Source organism: Ahaetulla prasina, chromosome 6, assembly GCF_028640845.1.
Source record: "Ahaetulla prasina isolate Xishuangbanna chromosome 6, ASM2864084v1, whole genome shotgun sequence".
NCBI lineage: Eukaryota > Metazoa > Chordata > Lepidosauria > Squamata > Colubridae > Ahaetulla > Ahaetulla prasina.
Genome location: NC_080544.1, coordinates 44,649,400 through 44,666,176, shown reverse-complemented (window position 1 = coordinate 44,666,176; position 16,777 = coordinate 44,649,400). Strand labels below are relative to the sequence as shown.

Here is a 16,777-nt window from a genome sequence, read left to right as displayed (position 1 = left end):
CCGTAGTTTATCTGAAGTTTTATGGACTTAACAAACTTCAGGTTGCTGTTACATATGGTTATTATGCTATATACAAAACAAAACTAACCTTAGCATGATTAGAATTGTTAAATGCATTGGAAACATATGGGCAAGTACCTGAGTACCTTGGCTTTGTGGATTCTCAAAACTGGTGAACAATTTCAAGACCATTCCAGTTCCTTTTCATATTTTTATTTTCCATAACTTAACTGGATTGTACTTTTCATATAGAAGATACAAATCATAGCTGCTGTAAAAAGGGATCAGCTTTCCCAGCCAGAAATAGTCTTTAATCCCCATAGTTCGTTAATCAGCCTTAGCTAAAAAATTTAAAAACTGAACTTTACACTCATTTGGAGAATCCGGTAAGGAAGGCTGAATGTGAATGTATGCCTATAAAAGAAAGCATGTGAGGAAAGTCTATTATACTTTCATTGATTACTTTTCAGATATTTCAGATATAGATTTTTGAAAGAGTAAAGTCTAACATGTCAATCCAAAATAAATCTAAAATGTGTTTTAGGTTGATAGATTGATACGTTAACTGTTGATATATCGATATGTTAACTGTTCTTTATTGGTTAAAAAAAGTTAGGTTACTTTTTAGAGAAAACTTCCAAAATAATTTATTACTACGTTGCATATTTTTGTAGTGCCTGAGGATTTTTCCCTATGTGTCTTCTTTTAGGACAAAAACTTCTTGTCTCACAGACACAAGGAGTCCCACTATAATAAATGTTCTTGAGTAAGGCAGGCTAAGTCTGGTACTTCATGGATTTAAGAATGAATGAATAAATAATCTTTTTTGGCCTAAGCAATTCACCATTTATAGTAATGTAGCAGGCTCTTATAGTTCGATTTTCTCATAGCAAATGCCATCTGGGAGATTTAAAAATTCTTTTAAATTGACTTGCAATTGTAAGCTTAGTCCCAGAGCAAAAGCAATTCATATGCTAAAAAGGACTCCATTCGTTTTCTGAAGCTTTATGGACTTACACACACTTTAAGTTGCCTTGTCACATATTTCTATGGTAATTATCCTTCACATAAAACAGATTTGTACATATGCCTACAGGCTTCACCAGTGTAACTGGTATGAAAGTCATCTTGTCATACTGATTCTCATATGAGCATGTTGCCATCAGCCATACTCATTATGAAATGTTTGGGAATAAGTCTACCCAACAATATATTGAATATGGAAATGAAATACGGTAGATACACACTAACTACATTTGGTTAATATTTTTGTTTCCCTGTACAAAGAATTTTGGAACTAGCATTAGGATTAGGGTTAGGTAACATGCAAATAGTTTATAACGAAAGTTATTTATAGAACAGAAATGGTCAAAATGTTATAAATCTTACATAGAGATAAAAAGGTTAATGGTACATTTGCTCTATTTCTTTGAAAAAGCTCAATAGTGTAGAAAAATATTTTGGAGGATTATATTTTAATCCTTTCATCGTGTTTTTAGGGATAGAAAAAGTAATTCCCATTTAGTTACCTGTAAAATGAAAATGTGAAAACTGAAGGTGTAATGGCATCCATATTCACTAGGAAAATAAAGTATGCATGTAAATTACTATCTTAAAGTAGTGTTTTTCTCCGGTTAACTATAGTTCAATAATTAGAATAATAAATTAACTATAATTCATCAGGTTAAGTTGTATGAAACATCCTAATGAACATGTAGGTTTCAATGAAATATATAACTTGAAATGACTTACCCATTAAAGCCCATCTCTTAAATTTTTGTGATTCATACTTTTGATATGCTATCGGGTATAATCTTCCTTCAAGATAGCTTTCTGTTATATTTTCAGAACCTTATCAGATTGCTATGCTGCAGAATAGAAATTAGATAATGTGGGTGATTGAAGTCTTCGGTGCAAGAAAGCAAACACGAGCTGCAACTTAATGAAAACCATGATGTTGCTATACTAGAGCAAATCTATGCGTGAGAAGCTCATTAAAAATGTAAGGGGAATCAGCAATGAATGAAGTCATGGAATTTGTTTGCCTTTGGCTATAGTTCTCCAAGACTACATGTCGGCTTCACTTCTTCCAGGTAGGCAATTTTCTGGAGTAGAGCACGAGTTAATTAAGAACGGCAGCTTCCTACACTGAGAAAAACCAGTGCCAGTGGAAATATAAGAATTTAATGAGTGCCAGCCTATATAGGAAGATTTATGAAAATCCCTCTTTAACTTGCAGGTCCATCAAAACTCTGATGCTTCGAATAACAGTTTGCTAATGCACAATCCGCAGTTGCATTTGTTTCTTCTTTAGTAGCTCCAGAAGTTATGGAGATAAGTATTAAGTGCCTAAATCATTAGGAAAATAGTTTCATTTTCTCTTCTGCTGAATAGAAGTTTCTTCAGATAGGCTTAAAATTATTCAAGTTTGTCTAGTTTTCAGATTCTGATAGATTAGATTTTTAATGAGTAAGTGGAAAAGATATAAAGGTCATACAGACCTTTACCCATCAATATGATTAACAGATTTTTTTTCTTTAAAAAAAAGATGTTTTTTTCCTTGACCTTTTCATTGGATTTTCTTATTTTTGGGGAAATAGGGTCGCTCAACTTCAATTTGCAAATCACGATATTTCTTTATTTTTATTTTTATATTTTTGTTATTGTTGTTATGATTTAACAACATCGAATCTTCAATTCGATTTACAGTCTGGGACTAGGAAAAACCTAACAGTTCAAGTCCTAACCAAGAACCTAAGAGCTGTTAAGGTAACATCTGAGCATAAAGGCAGTTCCAATTAAGGTGTTTTTTTGCAAAGTCAGAATATTCAGGTCTGATAAGTTCAAAATTTCCATGTATCTAGGCAGCCCTTTAGGTATTGCTCCAAGGGCGCCTATTAATATTGGTACAACCATTGATTTTTTTTTTCCTCCACAGTTGCTCAACTTCAATTTGCAGATCCCGGATTTCATTACTTTTTCTAGTTGTTTCTCTTTAATTTGTTCATCACCTGCTATTGCATATCAATTATTATTATTAGAATTATATTGATATTGATGGTTTCCTGATTGCTTATTTGTACCTTATGACTATCATTAAGTGTTGTACTTTATGATTCTTGATGAAGGTATCTTTTCTTTTATGTACACTGAGAGCGTATGCACCAAGACAAATTTCTTGTGTGTCCAATCACACTTGGCCAATAAAAAATTCTATTCTATTCTATTCTATTCTACTCTACTCTACTCTACTCTACTCTACTCTATTTTATTCTATTCTATTCTATTCTATTCTATTCTTGTTATTCATATTAGTATTTACTCATAAATAGAGCAGCCTTGGGGAAGGATACTGTATATGTGTGTGTGTCAATTGTATCTGTCTGATGAAAGCCATGTTGTGCCATAAGATCAGCCCCATCTCCAATTTTTTTTATTGCTGTAAACAATATACAGCTATATTTTCCATATATATCTAGGCACAAAAAGATAAAAGAAAAGATCCTCAGAAGACTATCACTTTTTGAATCATCCCCAGTTTTCTTTTCTTCTGTACCTATGTGTAAATCCTAGCCTTATCCCCTGCTTATTAATCCTTCAAGTGATGTTTTATGCAAAGAGGCCTTTACAAACCAAAGGCGATACAGCCTTTGACCTTGCCAAGATTTCTGTTGATGTCTACTTAAGAGTGCTTGTCTCAGCATGACTGCCTTCCAGTTTCTTCTGTTCAGACTCCCCATGTCGTGTTCTTATCCTCGGACTATATCTGCTTCTTAAACAATGTGTTTGTTTTCCTTCAAGGCATTTGGCAACAGAATGAGAATATGATTGTACATTAATAGTAGCGCATGATGCTGCATGATTCTGTTTCTCTTTTTGTTAGGCACGGAGATGCATTGAAAATACCTAAGCAATGTAAGCGCTTGAGAAAAGATTGACCCCGTCATTTGATTAGTCAGTTCTTTAAAAGAGCAGGCCATGTTTTGATAATGTCCTGTGTAGATCATGGTTGTTGAAGTACTAACTATTGGAGAATACAGGTGTATTCCTAGACTTAACAACAATTCATTTCATGACCATTCAAATTACAACGGCACTGAAAGAAGTGACTAATGACCGGTTTTCACACTTACAACCATTGTAGCATCCCCATGGTCATGTGATCAAAATCGGGTGTTTGGCAACTGACTCATATGTCCCAAGGTCATGGGATCACCTTTTGTGACCTTCTGACAAGCAAAATCAATGGGAAAGCCAGATTCACTTAACAACCGTGTTTCTATGTGTAGTGATTCACTTAACAACTGTGGCAAGAAAAGTTGTAAAATGGGTCAAAATTCACTTAACAAATGTTTCACTTAGCAACATAAATTTTGGGCTCAATTGTGGTCATAAGTCGAGGACTACTATCCTAATGTTGTATCCAGTGCCAGGGTATATTATATACCGTTGTATAGGCTCCAATAATTGATGTCATCACTTTCAACTGATATAAAAATTTGCATTTTTAGAATGATTGGAAGGTGGCATTCACATCCATGAGTTTTGGCACCCTAGGCTACTGCTAACTTGGCTAAAATTGTATCATTCCTGGTGCCATCTAGTTCATTAAAAATACTGATTTTCACCCTACAAAAGCCATTGTATGTAAGAACTTTTTTGTTCATGTATTTTTATCCTTAAAGGTAGAGGTAAAAGTTCCCCTCGTACATATGTGCTAGTCATTCCCAACTTTAGGGTGCGGTGCTCATCTCCGTTTCAAAGCCGAAGAGCCAGTGCTGTCTAAAAACATCTCCGTGGTCATGTGGCCGGCATGACTAAATGCCAAAGGTGCACAGAACGCTGTTACCTTCCCACCAAAGATGGTCCCTATTTTTCTACTTGCATTTTTTACATGCTTTCGAACTGCTAGGTTGGCAGAAGCTGGGAAAACTAACAGGACCTCACCCCATTATGCAGCATTAGGGATTTGAACCGCTGAACTGCTGATCTTTTGATCGACAAGCTCAGCGTGTTAGCCACTGAGCCACTACTCTTACATCCTTACCTACTACATCCTTTCCTAGAAATAATTAAATAACATTCTGCTTTTGTCCCATTCATATTCAGGATCAGTAGAAACTAATTGTGCATGCAGCTTTTCTGGGAGGGCCTTTCCTAGATCACGGGTGGCAAACTCGCGGCCTCATGTTGCTGTCACATGACTTTTCACAGTGTTTTTTCCCTTCACGTAGCTGGGGGTGGGTCTGGCCTGCATGTTGACACATCCGGCCCCTGGCCTCCAATTTGATACTCTTGTCTTAAATAAATCTGCTTGATGCCATCAGTCTTGGGATATCATGAGATTTGAATGCTTATTTTTAAATAAAAGCTTATTGTTCTTTTAAATTCCAAATCAATGCTATAATTTAAAGTAGAATAATTCCGGATTGTTTTGTTGGTTATGTTCTGCTTTTAGAATGTCATAAATGTTGTATCTTCATTTAGTTAGTTTATCCATTTATTATTCTTTTGATTGGTTTGGTCTGTAATACAGCTTGCCTTAAAAAGCTTTGGTTACAGGGAAGTTCAGAAATGAAATAAGTTTTAATATTTGACCAGTTCCTTTATTGGATCATAGATCACATTCATCTAAAAATAGTAGAAGAATTATATTAATGTTATTGTGGAATTACCCTCATTTTAATAAATGCAGTTAAGCCATTTATGTGTTCATATAGCCATTGTAATTCTATGTATGGCATTTCATGTCTCAGACAACCGACTTACAATGTTCTATGTAAATTCTCAGTTATAGTCCTTCAACCTCAAACTCCAAAGCAATTATCAAACATCAGGTCTCAAGAGTAATTTTTTCTTTAAATAGAGAAATGGGGTCTATCGGGGGTCTTCAACCCCAGGGCTGCAGTCCACTATCGGCTGCGACCCAGTCGGAACTGGGCCACGGAAGTGGCGGGCGAGCGTGCACGCAGCTTTACTTGCATGAGCAATGGGTACGTGTGAATTTGGTTATTATTTTTTGTCTCTGGTTATAGGTAGCTGCCTTGAGGTACAATTAGTTGAATGGGCTATTGTTTCCATATCCCAAATATTCTATCTCTCCGCCCCCATGCTACAGCTTAAAATTGAGATAATAGAAAGCTTGTGTTGGGGATGACTTCAATGTTAATGTGACATGTCATTAATCTTGGAAAATCATGTAATTAACCATTTCATTACTACCCTCTTCATATTTTTTTAACCTATTGCCATGACCTAGTGCAATGATATAGCAAATGAAGAAAACAAGAGCAAAATCATCTGCAGAACAAAATTAAAGAGCACAGCCTATAGAATATGCTGAATTGTAGGTCATTGGTTTTCTCTGTCATCTGTTTGTATTTGTGAAGCAGCCTCTCTCCCACCACCACCCCACAGTTGTCTTGAAATCTGTAAATGCTTTGCTGCTGTACAAATGATCCAGTCATTTCCCTTGCCTTCCATAATGTTAGGAGAAATCAGGTTCTTTCTTCTGAATGTAGAGTAAAGAGAATTAGCTTGCCTAAAAGTGTGAACTATATAAAGACATACCCATTCACTCTTCTTGCTGCTTGGTTAACGCTTGTTAATCCTGTCTTCTCTTTATTTTCCTCTTCTTCCTCTAATTATTTTCTACAACTCAATGCAACATACATAATGTTCTTGCTTCCTTTTTTTCCCCACCATAACAATCTTGTGAGGTCTTGTGAGATCGAGAGAGAGAGTGATTGGCCCAAAACCACCTAGACATTCCATGCTTGATTCCTAGGATTGGAGCATTCTTCTTCTGATCAGGATTTTTGTGTTTAGAATATATTTAACAATAAAATACATAATTCCTTTCCAACTGCTACCAAAGCATGAGTAGTATTTGTGGTTATAGCTGGGAATGGATGGTTTATCTCCTTTTGCATATCTTTCAGTAACTTTTTTGAATGCAAAAATTCTACTTCCCATTCTTTAATGGGCATGACAACTAAGTCAGTATTTAGTTAAAGTGGGAAAAATTCTAGTCCACAATCCCTACCCTAGATATTGTATAAATACTTTGGAAAACCTGATCATAGAAGACCTTACCATCATGTTAAAACAGTTTAGTGAGCTTGGGTTGCAAATATTAACAACATGGTCGGCAGGAGGTTAATGAGGCAATTATTATAATCCATACTTCAATTAATATAATTATACATATGAATCAAATGCAATCCAAAGATCACCCAGCATTAGTTAATTAAGTCAGTCCCAATTAACATTAAAACAACATTTTAATTGCCTCCATGTTCTTTCATCTGGGCCCCATAGAGGTTGACAAAAAGAAGTGAAGTTATGCTATTTATTTGCTTTGATTTATAACTAGATAAACCAGTTTCTGAATCATGGTTTCACATTTGGATCAGCTGAATCAAACATATTCAAATACAGATTTTGTGACAGACACTCTAATACTCAGTTTATGAGTGCAGTTACTTTGTTTAACTATTGTACTGGCTTCAAAAAGAAAATGATAATGAATTAATAAAAATATTACATCGTATTTAAGTCAACTATCTGAGTCATATGTAGCATTTAAATGTATTTAAAATTTCATGCTTGTACCCTGCACACACTTTCATATAAACTCTACCTTAGGAAAACAAGCTTGAATTTAAGATTGACTTATTTTCTTAAATCAACTTTCCCCAGTCTGATGGATAGTTCTGAGTGGAGCTTTGTAGCTGATCCACATAGACCATACTATCTTATCTCTCCAGTTTTGCTGTCTGTAGTATTGGGCCCGAATAAAGCTTTGGAATGGGCTATTTCCCCATTCATTGGAATACTAGCCTTATCACTCTTCTTGCATTCTGAACTCCTAGAGAACTAGTGTGGTGTTTGCCAACCTTGGCAACTTTAAGATGTGTGGATTGACTGGGGAATTTTGGAAGTTGAAGTTCACATATTTTAGTTTCCTGGATTGAGAAACATTGGTGTAGTAGATTTCACAAACAATGATAACAGGAACCTGATCGTAATCCTACTAGTCAGTGTCTATTTGGTTTCACAATCCCTTTTTAAAAACAAAAACACCAGACTTGATTGTCCTAGCATGTACAAGTGGCCTGCTCTGAACTCTTGTTTTGTCCACCTCCCATTTTCTTTAATTCAAACCATCCATTATTTTCTGTCCACATACATGTACACACAAAGACATGCAAACTTTATTGCAATCTACAACATGCAGTTCCATGCCATTATTTCGGTGTTTTTTAAATGGAAATTTTATTCAGAAGGAATGAGATTTTGATGGTGTACTGAAAACACGGGGGTGGGTGGGTACTAGCAATTTTCTTTTTCCTTATTCAATGTGGCTGAAGGGGTTGTTATTTCAGGAGTTACTGTATTTCAGGAGGTTGCCAATGACGGATGTTGATTTTTACTCTCTCTTTTGGGTTGATTGAAAGAAATTTCTGGTTGGCTCATGGTATTCCCTGGCTTTTTTAAAAGAGTTTTGAAATCTAAACTATTTTTAAAAGTTTTGAAGTCACTTCATTTTGGAGTGAACATAATGAAGATGAATTTCAGAATGGTGGAGAGATTGGGAAATTTAGATAATATCTTGTGTAAATTTCCATTGCCCAACGCTTTTGGAAAGGGATGTGATCGGGAAAGGATGGTCTAACTCAGGGGTTGGCTGGCTCAGGAATTCTGGGAGTTGAAATTCACAGGTCATGAAGAGACCACAGTTTCACCCATTATAACTCATAATTAATACTAACCACAATTTGTTGAGGTTTAGACTTAAAAATGAAAAAATGCACTTGAAAACAGTCGTGGAAACTTGCAATTTCCTTGTAAATTCCTCAGCAGTTAAGATACTGAGCTTTTCTGTTGTTAATGGTTGGTGAGAATTAATTCCATTTTCTTTCATATTATTTATTATCATGGACACTTTATTACATTGCATTTATTTTTATTTGTATACTTTGTATATTTTAATTATTTGAAGGGTAACTTGTAAACTGCCAAGAATTTCTCGATTGCAGCCTAGAGAAGTCCATCAGTTCTATTAGGATATCTCTACTAATCTCTTTGCAGATTAATCATCTTTTTATATGTTTTCACAGTGGTATAAATATAGAGAAAACAGGTGAGGCAAGTGCCTTAGGGCTCACGAGCACAAAGATCCATCTAGTTCTCCCATATGGTCCACTCCTTGTTCAACAGTTTCAGTAAACTTGATACATAGGGTAGAGCATACCCCAAGTCTGTACAAAACTAGTTGACCACTAGATGGCAGCAAGTAGTATTTTCTATATCTCTCCATTGCCAAAGGAGCTTATAGCAGGGGAGTGGTACGAAGGTAGGATGCAGCAAGTAAGGAGGAGCTGATGCAAAACAACAAGTATATGAATTTCTGGTATACAGATCCACTCTAGGTTAAGAAGCTCGATTTATGGCTTCATAATTAGCCCCTGGAAAAGAGCACGAATCCCCACTGTTCTAGAACAATCCCTTTTTTTTCTTCCTCACCCCTGGCTATTCTACTATTTCTGTCTCTAATTTCCTACTTGCCAGCCCTACTTGCAAAGAGAAGTATCTCTTGTAAAACTAGAACTTTTCTTACTGGGACTAATGGACAAAGGGTTAGAAAAGATTCATGGATGATTGTTCTTGTACATGGTAACGGCCACAAGATTACTACATGCACAGTTGAAGAGACTGGTGGAACCTGGGGGCAGAATTGAAAGAGAGAACTAGAATCCTTCGTAGTCACAAGTAGAGTAAGTCCAACACACACACACACACACACACACACACACACACACACACACACACGACCCTTAACCATTGACACTTACCGAGCTTCAAGAAGCTGATGTTAGTTGAAAAGATTCCTATGCATAGCTTTTAAGCAATAAATCTGTGTAACTGGACCTTCACTCAGACCCAGGCTTTCCCATTTCCCTCAAGGAACACAAAACAATATACATAGTACTCCTTCCTGTATTTTTTTCCCCTGCAGCAGCAACCCTGTGAGGTTGAGGTGAGATAAAGTAGTAACTCCAAAGTCATCCTATTAGTTTCCATGGATGAGGCTGGACTTTAATTCAGGTTTTCCTGGTAGTAACACATAGTATATTTATATGCTGATGACACTCAGCTGTACATCTCCACCCCTAACAACCCCAATGAAGCCGTCGAAGTGATGTCCCGGTGTCTGGAGGCTGTGTGGATCTGGATGGGGAAGAACAGGCTTCGACTCAACCCTTCCAAGACCGAGTGGCAGTGGATACCGGCATCCCGGTACAGCCAGCTGATCCCATCGCTGACTGTTGGGGGCGAGCCACTGGCCCCCATGGAGAGGGTCCGCAACTTAGGCGTCCTCCTAGATGTGCGGTTGTCCTTAGAAGAGCATATGACGACCGTCGCCAGGGGAGCTTTTTATCAGGTTCGCCTGATACGCCAGTTGCATCCCTTCCTAGACCGGGATTCCTATGCACGGTCAGTCACGCCCTCGTCACTTCCCGTCTGGACTACTGTAACGCTCTTTATATGGGGCTCCCCTTGAAGAGCACCCGGAGGCTCCAGCTGGTCCAGAATGCGGCTGCGCGGGTAATAGAGGGAGCAACTCGAGGCTCCCATATAACACCTCTCCTGCGCAGGCTGCACTGGCTTCCGGTGGTCTTTCGGGTGCAATTCAAGGTGTTGGTTACCAGCTTTAAAGCACTCCATGGCATAGGACCGGGTTATTTACGGGACCATCTGCTGCCACCAATAGCCTCCCATCGACCTGTGCGCTCCCATAGGGAGGATCTCCTCAGGGTGCCCCCAGGGGGAGGGCCTTCTCTTTGGGGGCACCTGCCCTCTGGAATGAGCTGCCTCCAGGGATACGACAACTCCCTGACCTCTGGACCTTCTGTCACGAGCTGAAGACTTTCTTGTTTTCCCACGCAGGGCTGGCTTAAAGTAATTTTAATTAGGGGTTATTATGGTTTTATTATAGTTTTAAAGTTTTGTTTCGGCCTTTAATTGAATCAGATTTTTAAAAGTGTTTTAATTTTTGTAACTGTGTTTTATTTTGGCTGTAAACCGCCCTGAGTCCTTCGGGAGAAGGGCGGTATATAAATCTAATAAATAAATAAATAAATAAATACATTTCAAAGTTCAGCATAAGATATCTATATCTAAGGTAAAGGTAGGTAAAGGTTCCCCTCGCACATACATGCTAGTCTTTCCTGACTCTAGGGGGCGGTGCTCTTCTCCGTTTCAAAGGCGAAGAGCCAGCGCTGTCCAAAGACGTCTCTGTGGTCATGTGGCCGACATGACTCAATGACAAAGGTGCACGGAACGCTGTTACCTTCCCACCAAGGTGTCCCTATTTTTTCTACTTGCATTTTTACGTGCTTTCGAAACTGCTAGGTTGGCAGAAGCTAGGAGAAGTAATGGGAGCTCACCCCGTTACACAGCAGTACTAGGGATTCGAACCGCTGAGCTGCCGACCGTTCGATCGACAAGCTCAACGTCCTAGCTCCTGAGCCACCGCGTCCCTCTGAGCCACCGCGTCCCCCCATATAGATTTATATAGATCTCTCTCTCTAAAAACACACACACACACACACACACACACACACACACATGTGCGCGTGTGTGCGTGTGTGCGTACGTGCACACTGTGCTGAGACTAATGTTTCACCACAAAGGTGTTTTTACTGTTACTGTTAACTATATTCCAAAGCTAGTTTTAAACTATTTCTTTAAATAAATAAATTTTAATATTTTTCTCTAGAAATACATGCACTAACCCATTTTTGGTCATTAATTCAAAATTGAATTTGTCTTTCTGAGGTTGGCCTTTGATTTGGAATTTGCAGAGGTTGGCCCTGGAGAATTAAGACCTGGTGTCTTGTGAAAGCAAAAATAAGTTAAACCTGAAAATATTTTTGCAAAGTATTTTCTTAGGCATTCGCAGGAGACTTGGGGTTGTCTGCCAAATGTGATTCCAGAAGAAACCTGAAAGAGATGTCAAATTGTGATCTGTCTTTTGTTCACTTCTTCCTTCAGGAAGGAAATGTTATAAATATAAAAGAACATTGGCTCCATTTTCATAAACTGGATAAATTATTCAAATACATACTTTGACTAGAACCATATTTTAAAGTTTTTCTTTTAACGTAATAGTTCCTTGTGCATCACTTCCCAAAGTCTTCATTAAATCATAACTCAGAAGTCTATATATTGAACAGAAATGTGACAGCAACAATCTAGACTAAGTCATTTATAAGAATACATAGTATTACCAACATACGTGATTATGGGTTGAAATATCACTAAGAAAACAACATAAAGTGTCGAAAGTTATTCAACGAAAGCCTTTCTTTGAATACATATGCTACATCACCATATATGAATTATTTTGGAGAAGTCTATAATGGATTAATAGTTACCAGGCTTTAGGACAGTGATAGCATACTAAGATCATTCCAAACAATGGAATCTATTTTTGGGATTTATGTGCACACAGTAACAGAGTAGATGGGTTTGTATTTGTTTCATTGATCACATAAGTAGAAAGTTTAATATTAGGGCTAATGTGTAGGGCTAATATTATTGGGAATTGTTAGAATAGAACAATAGAAATCTATTGTTCTGCATGTAGGATACTATGTACAGCAGGACTATCCAACCTTGGCAACTTTAAGACTTGTGAACTTTTAACTCACAGAATTTATGCTGGCTAAGGAATTCTGGGAGTTGAAGTCCAGAAGTCTTAAAGTTGCCAAAATTGGGCTCTCTGCTGTACTGTTTTCATAATCATGTTCTCAGAGGTAGATTGTTAGCGGCTTTGCCCTATGTCTAACTTATTTTATACTTTGTGCTCTCTGAGCTGGGTTGTTTTCTTGCAGATGTTTCATTATCCAACTGGGTAACATCATCAGTGCACAGATGGTTGGGTAATGAAACATCTTCAAGAAAACAACCAAGCTCAGAGAGCCTCAAGGTCTCCATAATTCAATCCTGAGCTGCAATTATTTTTTTCTTCTATTGCTATCTTGTTAAAAAATCTATTTACCCTTTATAACTGCATATAATCCATTTAAATTTATTTAAGTGCAATTGTTTATTAAAACTAATTAAACAGAATTAAATGGAAAGCCGACATGTCACGTTCAGCATCACTTGCATTATTTTCTACAAGAGTGCTTGTTAACATGTGATCAGTTCCATAGACCTTCTTAGAAAAAAGAAATGGTATGACAAAGAAAAGTTAAGATTGTAGGGAGAGTCCATAAGGATAAGGGATCAGATAGCCGAGAACAATCTTATCTATTTGTTTTCTGATAAATAGGTATCCTGTGACTGACCAGAGCAATGATATGAATGCTCATACTTCATAGATACCCACCTCTCCTGAAAGGTATCTTACTTTTGTTGTACAAATGGGAAATATTCAGGAATTGGCAGCAAACTAATTAAGATGTTAAAGTACAATATTTATAAAAAGCATTCAGCATTTTAAAATGGAAAAAAAGCTGCATAGGAGGAATATAATAGGTACAAATGCTATTATTTATATTATGAGGAAAGTACATCTTTTCACTTTTATAAGGAAACACTTTTTCTCCATTAAATTGATTGACAGTGGCTCTAGGATAAATAAAAGGAAACAACATGTCATAGAGTACATACACCGAAAGAATTTTGAGTACACTATAAGCTGAAAGAATTTCTTATTGCATTCCTTGGCAACGATGATAGCTACTAGTTTATATAATTTAAAAAAGGGATTAGACAAATTTATTGAGGATTACAGACATGAAATACAATTTCAGAGTTATGATGGACCAGTTTTTTTAAAAGTCTAAGCCATTTATTTTCTGAAAAAAAGATTGCTCTTAAATTAAAATTATTCTTTTATTATGATAACATTTTATAAACATGGAGTTGGCAGTACTTACCACCGACTGATCAAATCTGAAACAGTTGACATGCATAAGAGATATGCATAGCAAGTATTGTTATTCCCCTTAAGGGCAGATGGCTTTTACAGACCTGTTCGTAGCACAGAGAATTGTATTATACCAATATTCATTCATGTCAAAATATTTTTTGCTTTAATTGCCCTTGTGTCAGGGGTGGATTTTACTTACCTTTATTACCGGTTCGCAATGGGATCACGCTTCTGCGCATGTGCAGATCATCTATGATGACATGTGGGTGGGTGGGTGGAGCCTGCCCCCGGTTTTACTATCTGTTCGCAAGAACTAGTCCAAACCGGGGGCAACCCACCACTGCCTTGTGTCGAAGGATTTGTTTTTAATCATTATACAGGACAATGCCTCAAGACTGTCTTTAGTTTAATTGATACCCCCCCCAAAAAAAGTTAAAAAATTGTTTCCTCCTGAGGAAAACATACCTGTAAAATACTTAAAAATGTGCCTAGTGTTATAAACTGCACTATTTTAGGCATACTATATATGGGCTGGAGAAGTCAAGACAATCATTACATATTAGCCAAGTCTTGAGAGTAATTTGGGACTTTTTAATTACCATCCAGTGGTAATCCAGATTTTTCCAGGCTAGTTCTAGTACCATATAAAAAAGAACTCTATTCATATAGGGTTTTACTATCAAATATAAGAAGGTAAAAGTGTCTAACTTATTTATTTATTTAAAACATATATAGATTTCTTTGTATATTTATAAACTTCTAACAGGTAATACCTCTATTTTACCTACATTCACATGTTTACCACTTTTTCACAGAGATTTATATGACACATTACTGGGAAATGTTTGGTAAAGTGCTGATTTGTGTATGAGTAGGCAAACGTGCTGTTCTATTCTATTTATTGGTACAAAGTCTGAAATTATTAAAGCATGTAGAATGACTATATATGTAACAGAATGTGTGAATGGCCTTGAAAGAATTATTGCCTAGTTGCTGCAATCAATAAAAAGAGACAGGAGAAGCCCCGAGTGACTTAATAGTTAGAGAAACAAACTTAGGAAAGACCCAACTCCAATGGATCAAGCAGTTAGAGGTGATGGGTAGAGACTTGTAACTTAAAACTTGTAAGATTCTCTGAACGTAGCCTTACGGTAAAGTAGAATTTGTTCATTTAGTCCTTTTTCCTATCTGGAAGGCTGACACTATATGATTGCAATAAAATGGAAGTTGTGTGTCTTGAAGATTCACAATGGCATGTTACTTACCTATTTACATTATCCAGCCTTATGTCAGTTTTTATTACTCTGTCTCACTTTTTTTGTCTTTTGTTGTTGATAATCCTTTAGGTTAAATGCAAGGCCTGCGGGCCAGATTGGCCTGTGGGGTGCTTAGATCTGGCCAATGGGCCAACCTGGAAACAGCGAAGACAGGCCCGCCAGAAAAAATGGTGCCTCTGCCAGCAAAAATGGAACTCGGGAGCCCGTTTTCTCTGGCAGAGCGCTCAGACCACCACAGGCACCCCTAACACAAGTGACGTCGAGCTGGCCACGTCCACCCTGGCCACGCCCACTGAGGTAAAATAGAAACCTGATGTGGCCCTCAATGAAATCATATTATATAACATATTTGTGCAACAGTTGTGGTACTAGTCTCCCATTGGAATAAGCCCAGGTGTTTTGAAGATAAAAATATTGAGAAGCTTATTATATTTCAGTCCCAAAGCAGCTATAACTATCAGATATCTTTGTTATTATAATCCAGTCTAAAATGTGGTCCTGCAAGAGGACCATGATTTTGAAAGATTAAGATTCAGTGAATCAAAAAGAAAAATATGATTGGGTTAAAGGGTTCATCCCACTGGAATGAATTCCATTCATCTAGTTTCTGCATTCAAATGCTGATAGTGTGAGATGCTGACAATAGATTGCAACTTCTTTATTGCTGCTGACCAATAGATATAATATTCTGGATGGAATACATTTTTAGAAGAAGAATTTGCAGTTTATCCCAAAGGTGCTTTTTTCAGGAGGCAACTGGACTTTCTTGGGATTTTTTTCTTTTGAAGACGTTTCGCTTCTCATCCAAGAGGCTTCTTCAGCTCTGACGGGATAGTGGAGAATGGAAGGATTTGTATTCCTTGCAGACTACTGGTAATTTGCATCCTTTTAGAGGGTCATTGAAGCACTTGGAGGTTTATCTATGTCTTCATGGTCACCTGAGTAGTGCTTGTAGTTCCTGTAGTCTGCAATTTTTTCTTCTGGAAATCCATTCTTCTCCCATACCATTCATAGGGTGTTCATCCCAAATTATATAGCTAAAAGTCTGTAGAGATTCTCAGTCATCCAGGTCATGGTTGTCCCAAAGGTGCTTTTTAAGGAGGACTTTCTTATGCTTTCCCCCCCGTTTTTTTCCTTCAGTTCAGTTGCCTCCTGAAAAAGCATCTTTGGAACAATCATGACCTGGATGACTGAGAATCTCTACAGGCAATTTGTAGTTTACATGGCAGAGACAGCAAATACATAGTAATTTGAGCAATATCAAATTACTATGTAGGTATTGTCATTATATATGTATTCTGGATCATGTAGAGCTGTATACTCCATAGGAGTCCTTGGGAATTCTACTCTGCTAGTTGTTGCTGATTATAGGGCATGGTGCTCATCTGTGTTTCAAGGCCATTGAGCCAGTGCTATCCAAAGACATTTCCATGGTCATGAGGCCAGCATCACATCACAAAACACTGTTACCTTCCCACTGAAATGGTACCTGTTTATCTACTAGTATTTGCATGCCTTCAAAGTGCTAGGTTGGCAGGAGCTAGGGTGATGA

At 37.2% G+C, this 16,777-nt stretch overlaps 1 protein-coding gene across 5 annotated transcripts in view; it reads left to right on the top strand.

Annotated features, from left to right (window-relative positions):
- Window positions 1–16,777, top strand: part of LHPP (phospholysine phosphohistidine inorganic pyrophosphate phosphatase) — a 162,070-nt gene that overhangs the window by 74,718 nt on the left and 70,575 nt on the right. Inside the window, exon 7 of one of the 5 annotated variants that reach the window (XM_058188594.1) lies at window positions 5,867–5,993. The exons of 2 other annotated variants lie outside the window; for them this stretch is intronic. In XM_058188594.1, the coding sequence (XP_058044577.1) occupies window positions 5,867–5,993 (127 nt within the window). Of the gene's footprint in view, window positions 1–5,866; window positions 5,994–13,345; window positions 13,415–16,777 lie in introns of those variants that run through there. 2 more of the 5 variants (XM_058188596.1, XM_058188598.1) reach the window with 2 other exon arrangements.